The sequence below is a fragment of the Catharus ustulatus genome, chromosome 11 (assembly GCF_009819885.2).
Source record: "Catharus ustulatus isolate bCatUst1 chromosome 11, bCatUst1.pri.v2, whole genome shotgun sequence".
Lineage (NCBI taxonomy): Eukaryota > Metazoa > Chordata > Aves > Passeriformes > Turdidae > Catharus > Catharus ustulatus.
In genome coordinates, this window is record NC_046231.1 from 8,658,538 (window position 1) to 8,677,281 (window position 18,744).

Consider the following 18,744-nt stretch of genomic DNA (forward strand, 5'->3'; position numbering starts at 1 on the left):
TGGGCTGGTTCCCTTTGCCATTACAGAGCCAGACTGGGGTTTCCTCAGCTCCTAGAGCTTCTTTCTAGCCTAAACACTACTTAGGAAAATCCATGTTTACGGCAACTAAAGCATTCTGCACTCATCAAAAGGAGTGTTACAGTTAAATCAGAGCCCCCAGTTACAGACACACTGCTGAATTCACCATTCTTGACCACTCCAGTGTGAGGCATCAGCACTTCAAACAAGAGCTGTGCCAACTCAAAAAGCTGAAAAGGGCATCATTTTCTTCAATTGCTCCCAGGGAATGCACAACTGGAGTTTACAAAACTATGATCTTTCAACATTCATCCTTCTGAATAGGATGTTAAAAAAGTAAATCCCTTTGAGCATCACAGCTATACTTTAAAGATGAGTCCAGCAATAAAAAAGATTTCATATGGATAACTGATAAATTTTCTACTAGATGGAGAAACAAAAAAAAAAAAAAAGCCAAAAAACAAAAAGATACACCCCAAGCTATGACAAGTTTGCTGTGTGGGTGATATATGGTAGTAATTGACATCCTAACAATAGGAGACTATAAAGATACCTTGAAATTATTTTCTTTCCTATTTCTTCCCTATCTGCTTTTCCTCCTCCATTTCTTCAGTAAGGCAGATCTACCAGCAAGACAATTTAATCTTCCAGGGATAAAGAAAGGCTTCCTTGTCTAAGAAAAATAAAAATTTCTACTGGTCAAGGACAGAAAGCCCAAGAGAAGGAATTATCTCCTGACAGTGAGCTATGCTTTTTTATCTCTAGAAAAGGAAGCAGCAGTATTCTGGAAGAAATAACATTGATTTAGCTGGAATGTAAGGAAGACATCTTCTGCTTGATGTATGTATTCTTCTGGACAAGGGTAGGACAATAGCTTGTATTCCCTGAACAAAATACCTCCTACTGTGTTTTTGCTATCATTTAGTGAGAAGAATTTTATTCCCTTGTAACATTTAACTCTGAACCAGGAGAAACTTCATGCTCAGTCATGAGCCTGGATGGACACTTATTTAATGAGCTACCCATAGGATAATTCTCCTGGGCTCTTTTGCCATGCATGACTGGGGGAGGGAAGAGTCACTGTCCCATCCAGTCTGCATAATAAAGTAAAACACACCAGCCAAAAACACCAGTGCAATTTACCTCCTTGGCAAAATAGACACAGAAACCAAACCTCAGCTACTGTATAACTTTACAGAGTAGAGCAACTCTTTCTATGACTTTTGCTGCTGCACTTCACATTGTAATATGCCAGTCAGGTTCAACAATATTTACTAAAGAAACTTATTAGGCAAAGAAATAATCTTGCTCACTTGGGCTTAAATGTAACACAGAACAAGTCTCCACATCTGTCTTCACAAACATACTTTTGCCATCCATCTTAAAAGCAGCTGACTGTTGCTTGTGATTCTTTCTAAGGGAATGTTCCACTTTCCAAAAGGCCACTTTTATCTGCTGGCTTAAATATAAAACAACTCTTGTACTTCTGTTATCCAGCTGAAGGCATAAAGAGCTGACAAGTTTATGCTTAAGTGCTTTAACTTAAAAATCATGAAGCACCTTGTTGCTTTCAACTCCATGGACACACTTTCAACTTAAAAGTTTTGCAAAACGCTAGGCTCATCAACAGAGTAACTAGAGATATCAGTATCTATCTCCATCCTTTCCTGAGGAACTAGTCAGAAAAGTGGGGAGCCAATACTTCAGCCAGAATGAACGCATTACTGGTTTCCAGCAGAGATTCTAATACTGAATATCAACAGGGTTCTTCTAAACAAGAAAAAAAATTAAGTTAGAAAAGGAAAAGCACAGCATGAACAACCTACAAAGGTAGTGGAGAAAACTGGAAAGGGCTACTAAAGCAAGAATTATTCTAAGTTAATCTCGGAGATGACAGGAAGTCAATACACAAAGAGGCAGGCACAAACTGAGCACAGCCAAGAGGCTCTCCTCCTGATTGGCAAGGCTGAAGTATTGGGCCTTTTGAGAAGAAAGATTACTAAACCAGTTAAAACTGAAAAGCTGCACAACTCATGGAGAAAGCTCAGCAAATTAGCAACTGCAACAGAAGGAGTATACAAAAACTCAAGATACAAAGGACTGTTGCACATTACTGATGTGGACACAAACTGCTGTGGCAAAGGGTTTAAAACTCTGCTACACCTGGTCACATGTGGCCAGGGCTTACCTTGCCTGCCCAGAAGTGCTCAGTGCTTCCTACGTGTAACACTCCCTTTGCTTCATTGCAGAAATGTTTCTGTGCTGTACAGCTGTAGAAAGGAGTGTCTCACCATCCTCCTCTGCCCCTGAGAATAGACACAGGGTTAGTGCAACCTGGCCATGGTGTAACAGGAGGGAAATTTCCATAAACTGCAGAGGTAAAGGGCTGAGCAAAAAGCATCTGAGTCAGACAGGAGCTCACTGAGCTGCACAGTGTACAACAGCTTTGTGCAGAAGCATTCATTAGACACCAGTGTAGATACAGTCAGACAGACACGGTGCGATGTGATATGCTGTCACCATTGAGGTAGGATGTGACAGATACATTTGGAAAATAAAAATATGTTCACACAGCTTTAAATTAAGAGAATGCACATGAAACCAACCTGAATGAACAGCCCTGCCTTCTTGGGAATGTGCTGACATTGCTAACACTGATCAGACCAGCTCCTAATTACATCAATTCAAAAGCCATACCCCGATGTTGTATTTGCAACATCTTCAGCTTTGCTGAATACAGTAAGGGAACATTAAAAACATTATACTAAAATTACCATTCTGCAGTTGATTTCTGATTATACAGGACTCATCTTCCCAGCTGCTGAAGCATAACCAAAAGGATTTGGCTGCATTTCCATTGTTCCATCAAGCAGTCATGACCAAACCTGTGGTACTGACTGCTGGCCTAGAGAACTGCAGCTTCAGTTTGCCCGGTGTCAGCAGCCAGCACTACCTTACACTGTGACCATCTCAGCCACAATGACACAAAAATTGTGTTTGTCCTTGATATTGTGTTCTTCAGTTTTTGTTGGCTCTTCACTCATTTTGTCTTGAAACAACTCCAGAACAGTTCAGCTATTTCCTTTCCCACACAGGACAAGTATTCAAATCCTCAGTACCATCTGAAAGACTGCTAGCTAACAAAGGAGAGGTGGTTCATACCTAAAACCATTGACAGTTTCAAGAGAAGATAGTAACAGATACTATTTAAACAAATACTTTACTTGGTGTTAAGTTTCAATGCATTTTAATGGATTTTTTTTTTCTTCAAAATATATAAATATTTTAAAGAGGAAAATTTGCCACGGGACTATAGCAGCATCTAAAATCCTACACTGATAGAAATTTACATGGCAATCTCCAAATAACACTGGATCACTCAGTGACATTCCAGTTATTTTTAAAAAACACAAACAAACCAACCTATCCTAAGCATTTTTGGACAACTTTTTTTTTGGACAACAGCCTCATTTCACCATGTGCTTACCACCGAAACTATTGAATATCTCAACAGTTATCCAGAAGACTTACCTGATCTTAGAAACATGGACAAAAGAATTTAGTTGTGTTATATAAGGCTCCATGAAAAAAATCAAATTAAATGAGAGAAGAAATATATTTCTTCAAAAGTTCTGGTCATACAAATAATCCTCGTCTCATGCAAGTGTATCTACTGCTTGCAACAACTCAGGAAACGGGACTGGGATGTATTTCTGTGACAGCAGTTTCCTGAATTCTGCCATAATATCCCATGGGCAGAATAAGTTGCAAGAATCTGCACTGCAACACAGCTATGCAAATTTATGTCAGCAGAAAAAACTCATTTAACGACCCACTGGAATTAAAACCATATCTTCAAAACTGAGCCCTGGCATCTCTACTTTAAAAAAGAAAGATCCTCCTCTTCCTGCTATAGAGGAAAGCTGATTTTTCTCTCAATATATTTCAAAGTCCTTTCTTGTCAGTAAAGTCCTTCCACTATGTATCTTAGGAAAATAAATATGACTTTCACAGGTCAAAATGCTATGTGAAACCTGTGCTTCGAGACAGTGTTGTCTTAGTTTCATACAGGAAAAAAAATTAATTCTAAGTTCGGTCAGAGCTGTGCAATTGTTCATGTGCGTGATAGGCTAAATGCAAAGCTGGTAGGTTTACATTTATTAGTGGTGGTTAATTCCCAGCAGAGCTCTCAATTAGCTTAATCAAGCCACAAAAGAGGCCTGGGAATAATATTGCAGGAAACTCAGTGAAGATCTCTGCTCAGTGCAGCGCTGCAAGAGGTTGGCCACATGACAAAGTGCACAGCTACAGGAATTAAGAATTTCTGCTGTGGATATAATAACTGCTGAGCCTCATCTCACTCTTCTGGATAGAGCTGGTCCTGCCATTTCAAAGGAGGCGTTTCAAAACTAGAGGCTGCAGTTCTCCGGGTTGTGTGAACAATTGAGCCCTTGGAAAAGCTCTTCGAAGACCAAAATAGTGAGATTAATCACTCAGAAGACAGCAAAGGAACAATAAAACCAGATTAAAAAGAGAGACATCAGAAGCTTCTCTTTCCCCACACCTCCACAGACAGAATTGTAGGGAAATTCAGCTCTACTGCAGCCAGGAAACACAAAAGCAAGTAAAGAAATTATAAAAACATTCAAAAGGGAATTTTGAACCCATGCCAATTAATAATTTTTAAAAAATTATTCAATGTATGCTGAAAAATTTGGGGAGAATCAAAGTAGGAAGGATAACTGACCCATGGAATCTTATCACGTGGCCCAGAATTTAACAATTCTGAAATCAAGAACAGTACCACAGAACAAAATAATTCTCCATTATTTCAGTAAAAATGGTATTTATCAGGTCAACTTATCAGGCAGTGACCAATATCCTGAGGAGTTATACAAGAAATTTTGATAGAAAGAACTGTAGCGTGAGCAACATGACATGTTCATAATTTTTTTTTTTTAAGCGTCAGCATTTTTGTTTTGTAACAGAAAGAAATATTGACCGGTTTTGGTGACAGCAGCACCAAAATCAGCTGTCATGCAATTAGTGGTATGGGCATTTTATCAACAGAAAAGGTTCAAGAATATGCTAATTTCCACTAAAATATTTATGTTTTTCAAGCAGTTGTTACTACTGGAAAAATTGGAAAACACTGTCAGTATAGAAGGAGCTCAAGGAGGATGGCCCTGACTTGAATGACCCTGAAGCCCAAAACACTGAAAGCACATTAAAATTTATTAGCATGAAGACCAACAATGCAGTGAGAATTTCCACTACAAGCTGGATGACTATTAACTGCAAACAAAGCAGGAGTCCTCCTGTGAACCTTTAGTCCTTGAACAAGTGTTGTGTAGACAAAAAAATAAACCAACACAAACCCTGGAAATATAACTGCAGCTGAAGCACTGATACTTCTTCGAACATACAGCATGCAACATAAATTACTAATGTGAATTACAATTGTTCCCATCCTTTGTCTTCATTTTGCTCAAACTCTTCCAACATCTCATTCTTGGGTCTTCCTTTTACTAATAGCTTAGCAGAATTTCAGTCAATTAGAAGGTCACCAAGAGTGCCAGGAGCAGCACACTGCACGAAGACTCATAACTAAGTCTGAAGCTGTCTTTGTCAGTGATATAGGCACAGCAGGCAGGAGGCCCTTGGGTATATTCTTCCAATCTACAAGCTCATGCGATGTTAGACCCATTCTCTAACAGCTCCACAATGCCCTCACGAAGAAAATTTCACAAACAGGGATTTTTAGAATCCCAGATACATTCTGAGTTCAGAACAACTGTTTCACTTTAGGAATCTCATATTGTAAGAACCTAAATGCTACTGGTGAAAAGGGACATATCTCATTACCGCATCTCCCCAGCTGTATAAACCTGCAGAAAGCCAATGGCATTTTCTTCTTCTCTTGTCCAACAAAAGGTTCAAAGTTGTCATCGGGGAGAGCAAGAATGCTCTGCACCCAGATGTGCACATTGGGATCAACACTTTTGACTTTGGATCACCAGAGCAGAGGAACCCCACTGCCCTGTATCCTAGGAATACACCGAAGGAAGGAGGTACTAGTGGAAGGGGAAGGGCAGGCATCACCGCCTCCAGCCCACACTGGATTACCAGCAAGTGTCCCAAGGCATAGGGACCGATTACTGCCAACCTTGCCCTCTCCTCCCATGCAAGGCACACAGCTTGTTTCACTCTCCAAAAAAACATGAGGCATCTTTTCTTTTTGGACAAGCAACAACAGAGGCCTTTTGGCACATCTTGGCTGACAGAACACACATCACACTTCACCCATTGACCTTGTCTTACGGTGAAACTAAAACAGTTCTACAAGTGTGTGTGTCCCCCACCTGAGACTTCTGCCCTTCTGGGATTTCCTCAGAACCTGAGCCCTCCTGCTCTGCCTTTGCCCATCCCACTGGAGATGCCTCCAGAAAAACCCTGATTTCTCCCCTCCCGGGCCACCTTTCCTTTTTAGTAGAAAGGACACTCTCAGAGGTCACCCTTAGGGACACAGAGACCAGATTGAGTACACTGCTTCCCCCTTTCTCACACCCCGTCCTCTCAGTCCTCCCCCTGTCTCTAAACCCCCCGGGCGGCCAGCCCGCCCCACTGCCCGTACCTGTTGCAGCCCTTCGCCCGGCTGCAGCCGGGGCTCTCCAGCACTCGCCGGTCTCCGTCTCCAGCTCGCAGGAAGGATGCGGGCAAGGCGCTGGCTGCCGGGGGCGGCACTGCTGCTGCCAGAGCCGGGCGAGCCGCCCCGCTGACCCCGGGCAGGGCTCGGCTCTCCCCGCTCGGCAGCGGCGCTGCCTCGGAGCCGCGCAGCCGCCGGCGGGGCTGCGGGGAGCGGCTGCCCGGCCATGCACGAAGCCCTGCCTCTGCAGGGAACGGCCGCTTCCAAACCAACTTACTGAGCTTCCAGATGCACCTGGGGGGCAGACGAGGGGAAATTATGTTTTGCAATGTCGAGTATGCATTAACTATTCCCTGAGTTAACCGCATTTGACTTGCTCTTCTGTTGGACCAAACTCCCCGTCTCCTGCTGGAGTCATTAATCTGTACCTTCTCATCGTTTGCGCAGAAGAGAGGTGGTTTGTTTCTCCCTGTCCACCCCCTTCGCCCCACACGCAGTCCCTAAAAACCCAACAATTAAAAATGTGGTTTTTCCCTTTAATTCCCCTACATTGTGTAATTATATTCACATTAGAAATCAATCAACATTGGTCATTACCATTAGCGATATGCTCATAAAGCAAACACTAGACATGCTAATGAACCGAATGAAACATAATTTCTTGTTGTGTAAACTCATGCTCAACGCTAATCAGCAATAAATTCAATCAGACATTACATACATCAAGTGAAAACACATTAAAGCAGGGTACAGAGCAGTGGCTGCTCATTTCCAGGGGCAGCGCGGCCCGGAGCAGCCCAGCCGTGCCACGGCCGCGGGGGCGAGGCCGCCGGAGCCCCGAGGGGACACGGGCTCCCTGCTAGAGACCCCTCGGTGGTGGGGCCTTTCGTGGCTCCCCCGCTGCTTACTGGACAAATTCAGTCCCTTTTCTTTCTCCGGCTCTGCGCAGTCTGGACAGGGGTGCCTGCAACCAGACCCCCCCAGCCTGTCCGGCTTCGCCGCTTAAAATGGCACCTGTGCCCAGTTCCGTCGGCTTGGGCATCCCCCGGAGCCCGTCCTCCTCCCGGGGCCCGGCGGTGCCCAGGCACGGGAGAGGCCTGGCCTCGCCCGGGTGCGGGAGGTTTCCAGGATGAGAACGGGCCCCAAGAGGCGCAGCCAGGTACTCATTTAACATTTCCCCGCCATAAACACGGGGCCAAAGCACTGGCCCAGCATAGAGATGGCGATGGCTGTAAGCATGGGTACCACCGGCTGGCCTGGGGATGCTCAGCGCCCTGCTCGCCTCGTCGGGTGGCATCGGCCCCGGGAGGGTCGGCAAGGACGGCTCCCCCCGGCCCGATCGGGGGCCGCCTTCACGGCCCTCCTCTCCCTGTCCGCCGGGTGCGCAGGGATGGCAGAAAGGGGCTGTTTTTAAACACAACGTGTCTGCCGAAATAAATCACGGGGCAGCAGCCCGGCCGCCGCTCGGACGCACCTCCCGCGGCTCCGGACACCGCGGCCGGGGGAGCTCCGGGCCGGAGTCGGGCGGGCAGGTGCCGCTGCCTCCCCGCTCCTCCAGGGAGCCCGGGAGGGGTCCCGGGCCAGGGCCCCCTCCCAAGACACCGGCCAGGGCTCCCCAGCCCGGCGAGGCCCCGAGTGCCAGGGGGGTTCGGTGCGGCGGAGGCTTTATCTCCTCAGCCAGGACCCCGCAACTCCGGCCCCACCCCGGGGCTGGCTGAGGGGAGCATCGCTGAGCGGGGTGGGGGGCTCGCTGCGTGGAGCAGACGAGGCTGTTTCAAGCAGCCACGGCGGCCTTTTATAACTGCCGCAGAGCAGAGATTTGCTGCGATCGGAGTAATGTAATTTCCAGCTGCACAATATTAATGAGACGCTCAGAACCAGGGGAAAACTTTCAGAGGAAGGTGGCGGGTTTATTTGTTTCGCGTTAAGAGAGAGGAGGGAAAAGGAAAAAAACAAAAGACAAGCATCAGCATCATCAGCCCCCGCACCTGCGGCGATCGCCGGGATCCCCCGCGGCGGGCCCGGCCGGGAGCTGCTGCCTGGCTCCGGCGCGATGAGGTCCGGAGGTCACCACAGGGCCGCCTGCCTTTCTCTTGCAGCCTAGTAATTTTTGTTCCTTCTCCCCCTTTTTTTTCCCACTGCCCACTCCCCGCGGTGACGGGAGGCAAGGGCGGCTCCGCTCGCCCTGACCGTGCCGCTCGGGAGAGGAGGGCGCGAAGGGGGCACGGGGCTGGCAGCCGGGCGGGAGGCGGCGCGGTCTGAGAGGCTTCAGGAGAGAGTGGTAAAGAGTCTCGCGTTGAGAGAGGAGATGGGGCCGGAGAATGCGACGTGTTGGTTGTCTTGAGCAGTTTGTAACTCCAGGTGATCGCAGCCCGGCTGCCTTGCGTCATTATTCCTTCGTAAGTCTCAGTTGTCGCCTCGCACGGCTCCCGGCCAGCGGCCGCAGGTGCCGAGGCTCCCGGCGAGCGCTGGCAGGGCTTGAGGAGGGCGGCCCGAGCCTCGCCTGCTCCTGCGGGGCGCGGAGCACGACCTGGGCCAGGCGGCAACCGCGGGGCCAGAAGGCGTTTGGGCCCCTGCACCGCAGGTGACAGAGGAGTAGGAGCTGACAGCAGGCTGGCGTGTTCCGCTTGGAGTCCAAGGGCCGCGGCCATCCCCGGCTCCGGCCGCCCCCGCTCCCCACCGCCGCCCCTCGCGGAGCGCGTCCCCGCCCGCCCCGCCGGTCTGTTTCCAGGGCAGAACCTGTGAATAAAGCGAGAAGCGTTGCTTATTGTGCTCGTATTAATGTCCCCCTCCTTGTAGCTAATTGAACTCGTTGCCGGGAGCGGGGGATTCGCGCGGCACCAGCCGGGGCAGCCCCGCGCCAGCCGCCGCGCCATGCACACAGCCCGCGGCTCGTTTCACCGATTTATTTCACGTTAAAGTTCAGGTACAATCGAAATCCTCGGTACGCACTTTTTAATAAAAGTAGTAATCTCTTTGAGTACTGCAAAATTATAGCATTTATATCTTCAAAAGACGGTAAACAAATAATACCAGCGAATCAATAGTACCAGCCTCGAGTGCACATGGTCAGGTGGTTTTAGGCGGCCGTATAAAATGCGATCTGGTTTAGAGAATATAATACAGATAAATGCTATAAATAAGTAGATAGCAGAGACGGCGGGAAACTTCCTCCCAGGGCCGGGTCCTCTCGGGCTGCCGGCACTGCCCGCAGGGCTTGCGGGACCCGTGCGGGGCAGCGGGGGCCAGCGGGCCGCACCCCCGAGCCGGTCCCGCTGCAGCAGCCCCCTCCCCCGGCCTACCTGCATTGAGAAACCTTATTTCTGGTTAAGAAAAATAAAAGTCCCATTTAAACTTTATTGAATTAAAGCAAAAATTAATTTTCAATATTCACACATATTTTACAGAGTAATAGTAAAAGTTCAATATACTTCCTGGCGTTTAGTTGGGCCACGTTGTACAAGAGCAAAACAAGCATCAAAACATTTAGCAGCCTTAAATTTCACAATCACTCAGAATTACATAGAAATATTGAAATACTCTAGTCAGCCTTGGCTGTGGATAGTTCTTCGTGTAGAAATTTTTCCTTTTGCCAGCCAGTACACAGCAAGAATTGCATTTTCCCTTCCATCATGGCATCCATGTATTCAAAAAATACTTTGCTTTTTTTCTTTTTTTAAAAGTTAAACTCAGAGAAAGAGTCAAGATTAACATGTTTTAAAAACAAAACTACAAAATATGCTGTAAAGGACAATGAAAATATCTAGTCTACTTGTGTGAGGCAGAAGCCATGGGGGAACAATGGCAGATTACACCAATGACACAGAGATGGGAACTAATTTTGTGGGAGGAGAGAGAAGAATATAAATAGGGGTTTGATCAATTATAGTGTCTCCCGCCTGTTGGCTGCAACACAACAAAAATAAGTAGTAATTCTTCAAAGCAGATGTACACAAACCTAAGCAGGATTAAGCTTCTTTAATATTTGAATGTAAAAAGTCTGCTGTCCATGACTTCAAACCCAGCTCTGACTTGGGAATTTGTAAGAGATCTCTCCTTTTTCTTGGATGAGAAGTGATTTAAAGCGGGAACACTAGAAATCCAGAGAATGTTGAATACTTCCAGCCTCCCATCAAGTTTCCTCTCTCCAGTTTTAGATAAGCTCTGTCTCCTTTCTCCATCTGAATCAGGACTCCATTGCTAGCAGCTTCTCGGGTTACATCTTGGTCCCCTGCAAAGGCAGAAATCACTGGCCACCCATTTAGCATCAAACTCACCTAAAGAGCAAGATAAAACAAAGCCCTCTGTCAATTAAAGTCAGACAATGACACCGCTGGGGCTTGCCTAACAGGCAAAATGCTTAGTTAAGGAAAGGCCTCTTTTGACAGCTGAAACTCCAGCCCCATAAAAAAAGAAATAACAATCTAAACCCAGCTAAGGTACGTACTCCAAAGGAAGAAGCCTTTCACCACTGTTTTAGACCGACAACCACATCAAAACACCCGGTGCATATAAAACAGGACATTGATCCTATTTTGGAGAATTTCAATGGGGTGCCTGTGTTTTCAGGCAATGAAAAGAGGTCTGCTTGTACTTATTGAAAGATGGCTTTATGTGAAACCTCAGAGACAGCGAGGAGCAGAGCCACAGCCGCTGGAGTCAGGGCCTTTGAAGTGTATTCAAGGGATAGTTTTCCTTTGTTAAGCAGCAAAGACAATATGCCACAACACAGTCAATAATCTCTGCAAAGCTCACATTAATGATCCTGGGACTGCTTACCCACATTAATAATACACTACCCACCCAATCGAAAGGTGTTAAGCCATTTGCACCAGAACGGTGCTATATGTCCATTCACCTTTGCAAGGTGTATCATTATAGAGTCAGATTTCCTGTCTTGATTATGCTACCTGGCTTCAGGCTGGTAATTTATTAACCCTGCCTAGAGCTGCATATCCATAGAAAAGGCAGGTACGTATAGGGTAGATGCATAGACATGCACAGATTCATTATAATTTCCATACCACAGGCACCTCCCTGAACCCCAAATCCCTATGAAACCTGCCACAGGAGAGTGGAGAAGCCCGCCAGGGGCCGCGGTTCCTACGAGCTCTGTGCAGGGATGCTCCTGCCAGCGCTCCGCGGCACTGGGCAGCCCGAGGGCCCCGACAAGCTGGGAGGGGGCGGCAGGCGGCCGACCACCTGCCATCCCGGGACGGCTCATGGGGACAGGGGCTGAGCGGAGGCCTGGTGGGACCCCGCGGCCCCTTGGGCACCGTCCCCTGGAGCGGACATCGCCGCAGGTCTGCGCTCCGGGGGCCGCACGTCCCGTCCCGCCGCCCGCACGGCCCCGTCCCCGCCGGGCCGCCCACCCGTCCGCTCCCTCCCGCGGTGCCCGCGGAACCCGGCGACGGCGCTCGGGGCTGACCTGAATGGTTTGCCTGTTGTACACTTTCACCACGTGAAAATTGAAACTGTAAATCCCTTTCCTGGGTGCGATGAAAGTGCTCCGCTCCGAGTCGAAGTTGCTGCCGATATTCACTAGTACCTGTAAGGGAAGGGCACCGTCAGCACCAACGCGGGGCCACTGCCACCCAGCCCCGCTGCCCCCCAGCCCCCGGCGCCCCCCCTCCGACGGGCAGGGCCCCGCGGGGCGGCGCGTCCCCAGCCCGGCCCCGCCACCGGCCCCGGCAACTTCTCCCGCGGCGGCGCGCCCCGAGCCCCGCGCCCCGGAGCGCCCGAGCCCCGCCGCGCCCGCCCCACCTGGTCGAAGTAGATGATCATGGTGCGGTTGCTCATCTCGGAGGGCTCGTGGTTGGTGCTACGGATGGCGGAGAAGGCGACCTTGGCGCTGCCGGAGCGCACGGAGATGCCGAGCGCCGTGCCGGTGGGGTCGGAGGTGGGGTTGGAGTCGCATACCACGAGGCACTTGCCCTCCAGCACGATGGGCTCCGTCTCGTTCTGCCCGCACGCCACCCACGCCGCGCCCAGCAGCAGCCCCAGCCCCAGCCCCAGCCTCGGGCCCCGCATGGCGCCGCGCTCCCTTCGCTCCGCGCCGGGCGGCACCGTCCGGGCTCTGCTCCGCTCGCTCCCCTGCCCCGCCGCGCTCAGAGCGGGGCCGAGCGCGCCCCGCCGGGTGGGAAGCGGCCGCGAGGAGGCACGGGAGCGCCGGCACACATAGCGCGGCGCGGAGCGCTGCGGTGCGGAGCGGGGGCCGAGCGGGTCGGAGCGCAGCGGAGCCGCCCGCCGCGCCGAGCGGGGCTGAGGGAGGCGGCGGGAGGCGGCGGCGCTGCCGGGGCTGCCGGCGAGCACAAAGACGGCGCGGGGCGCGGCCCCGCCTCCCCACCGGCCCCGCGCTGGCGTCAGCGCCCCGCGCCCGCCTCCGCCGCGCGCGGCCCAGCCAATGGGCGCGCAGTCCGCCTGCCGCCGCCCGCCGCCGCCGCTTTTGTGGGGCGGCGCGGGCGCGGGCGCGGGAGCAGGTGCCCGGCAGCCGCGCGCACCGCACCGCACCGCACCAGACCAGACCGCACGCCTAGGTAGGAGCGCCGGGGCGCGGGGCTGAGGCAGGGCGGGGCTCCGGAACTCCCGTGGAGGAGCTCGGACCGGCACGTCGGGCAAAGCCGGGCTGGGGGCCCGTGGGGCGGAGCGGGGCCGCGGCTTTCTGCGGTGCAGCTGGGCGAGGCAGGCTGGAAGGGAGCGGGCTGCTGGCGGGGTAGAGGCCTGCTGCCGCCTCCGAGCAGCCAGAGCATCACACCGGCTGAGACCCCGCGCCCCTCCCGCCGGCGATCGCACCGAGGTGCCACGGGTCCCCCAGTCAGCTGTCTTCATCCCCGGGAGGAACAAAGCACAAGGCTTCCTGAGCAAGAAACTCCGACAGCTTCTAGAGCCTTTCGTGGCCGCAAGAGCGCCCCGCTGACCGGGACAGTCCCCGCCGGGCCGGGACTCCGAGCCCTGCCCCGCCATGGCACCAGCCCGGAGCGCGGGTTTAGCGTCGTCGTTTCCTAAAGGGCAGCGATTGCTTTGTCTCGGTGGACGTCTGACCTGTGCTCGTTCTGGATGTGCTGTCAAAAAATCATCGCCCGGGATTGTAAATGAAGAGGTTAGAAACAAACGACTGGAACAGAGTTATTTTCTAACTGGCCGATCTATTTACAAAGTTAAACTTCAGAGATAAAAACTTTTATGGAGTTTGTAGCATCTTCTCTGGGAAACTGACTGTCATCCAAAACTGGGCTCCGATGCAAATCATTATGATTTTTGGTAAAGGCTTTACTTTATTTTATTGTGCTGTTCTGGTTGTGTGATTAATAAGATTTTTTATCTGGGAAAGTGATCTCTCTCTCTCTGAAAACTGCCGTAAATAAAACTTTATTCATATAACTGCCCTGCTAAGTTAAGCGCGTGTCTGTAAAGTTGTTCAGACAGCCTGTGAAGTATCAGAGTCTGCCCGTGGGTTGGTACTGGCTGGCTGTGAGGGGACGCCATGTAGCAGGAGCCAATGGCATCAGGAGCCTCCGCTGGGAGGGTCAAAATACCCCGCACTTTAGATGTTCAACACTGAAGCAATGGAAACCCATGTAGTGCCAAAATGAATATAGGGGAAGAGCAGTGGTGAGAAAGGAGTTAGAGAGATAATAAAAGAGAAACAAAAATTCTCCTGAGAAATAGAAAGTGAGTGGGTGGAGCCACAGCCTGTTAGAAGGTGTGTTATGTTTTATTTCAAGACAGGAGCTTAAGATTTACAATGTATTATTGCTGCTGACAGCCTTAACTGAGTCCGGAATCAGAAATTTTAAAATAAAATTAATATTTCTAAGGGGTACAAAAATGGCTAAACCAAATAAAAATTAGTGGAAATAAGCATTTTGCATTCTTGTCATTTTGGTGAGATGACTTGGGGAAGTGGAAACTGAAGGAGCACGACTCTGCCCTTTTAAATTTTTTGAGTGCTTGACTCAAAAAAACATACATGTTCTTTCAACACACATGACTCATAAAAAATACTCCTGTATATCTCTTGTAAGAGATCCATCCATCTCGTGGATGACAGAAATCAATTCTATTGTGCTGTAGAGCTCTTTAGATGTAACTTGTAGATTTGAGTCCAGGAGGGTCTGCTAGGGCTGGAAGTTGTTTTGTGATCCCTTGGCAGGAGGCTGGGTGGGCCTTCCACCCCCAAGCTCTTTGACTACTCTGATGGCTTGGTGGATGGAGTTACCAGAAAGAACAAGAACAGTGGCACCTGGAAAAATGAAATTTGTCACTTTACCTCACACGTGAGGTGGGCAGGCAGACAAGGGGAGGTGCCAAGATTCCTGTGCCAGACACCTTTGTTGTCAGGGACTTTCAGTCTTGCACTCTTGGCTAGCACTTTAGCTTCCAGCTTCTGCAGCTCTGGCTGTAATAAAGTAACACCTGCCATGCAAATTAGACCTGACTTCGTTTTCATTAAATGTCACATGCAGTGCTAGGCAGTTGTGTTGATCTGTCTGTATTGCCAACAGTCTCTGACTTGTACTGGGCACAAAGAAGAGGAGACACAAACAGCAGGAGGATGTAGGGACTGATATTTAAGCACGTGCATGATTAGTGATGTGTGGCAAAGAGCTCCCCATCTAGGAGTGGAGATTTTCAAATCCAGATGCTTGCAGGAGGGCCAGGAATTAAGTTATCCCTTCTAATTACAAACTGCATTATTAGTCAGTGTCACTGAGATCCAAGAGGGCAATGGTCATTGAGATACAATGGAAATGGTGTCAAGGTATTAACAAATTGTAATAGATGTTGTAGATGTTAGTCTGAAATGGATATATTTGTCAAGCAGAGCTCTTTGGTGTCTGCTTTTAAGAAAAAACTTGTGGATATGGTGAAAATATATGAACTGTACATTGTGTGGTAACTTGCCCTGACCTCAGCATTGACAGATAGACTGCAGACTATGAGTTTGTAGAACTCCCCTAATGTTTCATCTGAGGTTAAAGAAAAAAGAAAACAAAAAACCCAACCAATCAATTTGGAAATAATCTGGAGGGGAAAAAAAATAATTGAATGATCCTTGTTAAGCCCTTGAAGCACCACTTCAGGTGTGGTTACTATCCTGCTCAGATCATGAGAGGGTTTCTTATTTTGTTCCAGAAAAAGAACTATAGAGAGACCAAAATAACCTGGTTTTTTACCTCTTATAGAAGCAAGCTTGAAACTCATAGGTACTGAACTTTTATCTGTAGAAACCAAAATATAGTTTAGCCACAAAGCAGCAGCATTACCTGCCCTCCATTACACTGTCAGTGAGCCTTAATCTTGTTTTAGGAAAATCATCCTTAAAACTCAGTCTCACTACACATTTAACTTCAGCTTCACTTATGAAGAAAGTCTCTAAGGGAAACAAGCATAAGCTTCTCTGAAAATAAGTACAGAGAAATCTACTGGAAACCTTTATATTTCCTTCAAGAGAATAACTGAGCAAGAGTTTAGCTCGCTGTGTATAAATTCACCTTTTCACAGACTACTTACCTTTTGATTTAATCCTTCTTGAGTAAAAAATGCAAGGTCTGGTCCATAACTGGATAACTTATATGAAATGCAGTTTGTTCACAATTCTGAAAATGCAGTTTGTTCACTGCTATATTAGTTTATGAACTATAAGCAGCAAAAAGCAATTTGGGGATTGATATATGCCCATATAAACTTTAGATACTTGTCTTCCCAAGCATCTGCTGGGATTCTGTACAAAGTCTGAAGATGTGTGAAAATGAGATTTAGAGCAAAACAGCTCTTGCTGATCCATTCTGTGCTCTATCTAGAAGCATCTGATTTGCTGTTGTAAGAGAGGTTTGCATGTATTTATGGTGATTTGCTTATGGTGTCACCTTCAGCTTCCACAGCAAGCAATTAAGGTATCTCAAGAGCAGCCTGAGTTCACTGAGAGAATGCACAGCAGGAGCAGATGCACTGCTAGGGTGCCATCCAGCAGAATTATCTGTAATGCTCCACACTGTAGAATAAAAAAGGCCCAGGACCTGCTGTGCCACTTGCCTGTCTGTGCAGGTTGTACTCAGCAGAGAAAAAACAAAAAACAGCACAGACATGTTTGGGGGCCAGGGGAGAACAGCGCCAGGCCAGGGATGGACCCCAGAGAGTGCCTGTGCTTTCCCAGGTGTGTGCCTGACAGCAGCCACCAGCTGATCATTTTTGCATATCCCTGTCTCAACATTCTCTATTTTTATTTGATCAAATGAAACAGGTTGCTTACCAACACTAATCATGCACCTTTTTATATAGAAAAGTAGTTCTGATTTTTACTTTTAGATCTTGCGTCTGGCTAGAGAATATAAAACAAAATAAGCTTAGTGTTTTCCCTGTTGTCTTCACGTGTTTTGTAATGTTAAAAAAAAAAATTGATAATATGTTGAAATAAAAATTCAGCTCTTGAAGCTCACATTTTTGGGAAACCCGAGTGTCAGGAGTGGGAATTTTTGATGGACAGGTAGTTACAAAGAGAAGATCAAAGGGGAAAGAGCTACACTGTCTTAACCAAAGTGGGGTTTGCAGACACAGCAGTAAATTGGTGTCAAATTATCTACCTTGAATGATCCTTGGGCTACACAGGTGTTAGGGCTTGTATATTTTGAAGAACAACACGGCTTATTAAGATAACTTAATATTAAATTTTTTCTGCTGCATTTTACTGCCTGCTTCCAATACAGTATTTGACTTCTGATCTCACATATATATTACATGGAGCAACTTTAGAAAGTGGAAAGAATATTAGCTCACTGCTAAGGGCTTTTGAAAACTCCATCCCTGAGACAAATATTAAGCATTCTGGTTTATACAGTCATTAATGTCCATGTGTAGTATAGCCCTATCAAGCTTTTTTTTTTTTCCTTAAGTTATACTGGATTTCAGTCTTACCTTGAGATGTCTGTTTTACAGCTACATTTACTTATGGCATGCACAACAACAGATCTCTGTTTCTGTATTGACTGATGATGAGATAATTTGTTACTTGTGTGGAATATCAGCAGCTTTTCTTTCAGGTACAAACATTTTCTACGTGAATGATGATGCCAAGGTCAGGAGCTCGATTCGTTTTTCTTGTCATGGACTTCTGTCAAAACAAGTGCATTGTTACAAATGAATAACTCAAACTGGAAATTAGTTGCCATTCAGATAGGTAATTATATTTTAACAGGGCAAAATCCCAGCCCAAGCTGCCAGAGAACGCTCAGCTAAAGCCAGCACGGGCTGGAACAGCGTGTGTGCTCACTGTAATTGTAAATGGGGCCACCTCGGTCATGCTGCCTCTTCAAACTTAAGAGAATTAAGACCAAAGCTGTCCAAATGTTAACTGAAACTCCTAATAATTAAGGGTTATTAGGGGCTGTTGGCTGGCTTCATTTTCTACTGCAGTGCACTTGTGTTTGTGGATTCTATTTATACACAGAATTAAGAGCTCTGTTTGAACAGGTAATCCAATCTCTTCTGTGTAATTTAGCCAATGATTTTTTTTTCCTGGCCCTTAATTTTGGCTGTGATTCATGATGTACGATGCAAATGCAATACTAAAAATAATCTCATTCAATGTACTTTATCTGAAAGGATAAAGCAGAAATCAGACCACCTTACAAATGCTGGGTAAAATTCTGATTTGTTTTTTTTTTTTTTGTACTTACAAAAGAAGTCCCAGAGGTGCTGAGGGGAATTTTCCATGTGCATCTTTCCCTCTAGTGGCTGCTCTTCTTGGAGAAGAGCAGCAAGAGCAACACTTTGCACTTCTATATTGGGTACAAAGGAATGGAAGGATGGAGGGAAGGAGACAGGTAGACAAATTTTAGGTACCAGGAAATTAAAATCTCTTAATGAGCTGTGTGAAGACAAAGATACAAAGCCACAGATTTGACTATATTTTCATGGCAAATGCAATGTGTTCTTGAAATGTTATGATAATTTTGATCAGTTGCATGCAAGACCAGCTTCTCAGCCACTTCATAGTCTCTCACACTGATCCTTTTTGTCTGTCTATCATATTCCCAGTGCTTGCAGGACTCAAGGAGTTGGAAAATATCTCAGTGACAGCT

The 18,744-nt window shown here is 47.7% G+C and overlaps 1 protein-coding gene and 1 long non-coding RNA gene across 9 annotated transcripts in view; both read right to left on the reverse strand.

Moving 5' to 3' along the window:
- LOC117001325 overlaps nucleotides 1-6,830 on the reverse strand; it is a 29,622-nt gene extending 22,792 nt beyond the window's left edge. For all 8 annotated transcript variants that reach the window (XR_004419021.2, XR_004419023.2, XR_004419022.2 and 5 more), the window contains exons 1-2: nucleotides 6,653-6,830; nucleotides 2,207-2,324 (exon numbers count right to left, since the gene is read on the reverse strand). This is a non-coding gene — a long non-coding RNA (uncharacterized LOC117001325). The remainder of the gene's footprint in view (nucleotides 1-2,206; nucleotides 2,325-6,652) is intronic.
- A 3,171-nt stretch (nucleotides 6,831-10,001) lies between these two features.
- Nucleotides 10,002-13,023, reverse strand: CBLN1 (cerebellin 1 precursor). The gene is made up of 3 exons (XM_033070000.2): nucleotides 12,428-13,023; nucleotides 12,093-12,212; nucleotides 10,002-10,941 (listed from the first exon to the last, which is right to left on the reverse strand). The coding sequence occupies exons 1-3, from the start codon at nucleotides 12,692-12,694 to the stop codon at nucleotides 10,744-10,746; spliced, it is 585 nt and encodes a 194-aa protein (XP_032925891.1). The 5' UTR covers nucleotides 12,695-13,023; the 3' UTR covers nucleotides 10,002-10,743.
- Nucleotides 13,024-18,744: the final 5,721 nt, after the last annotated feature.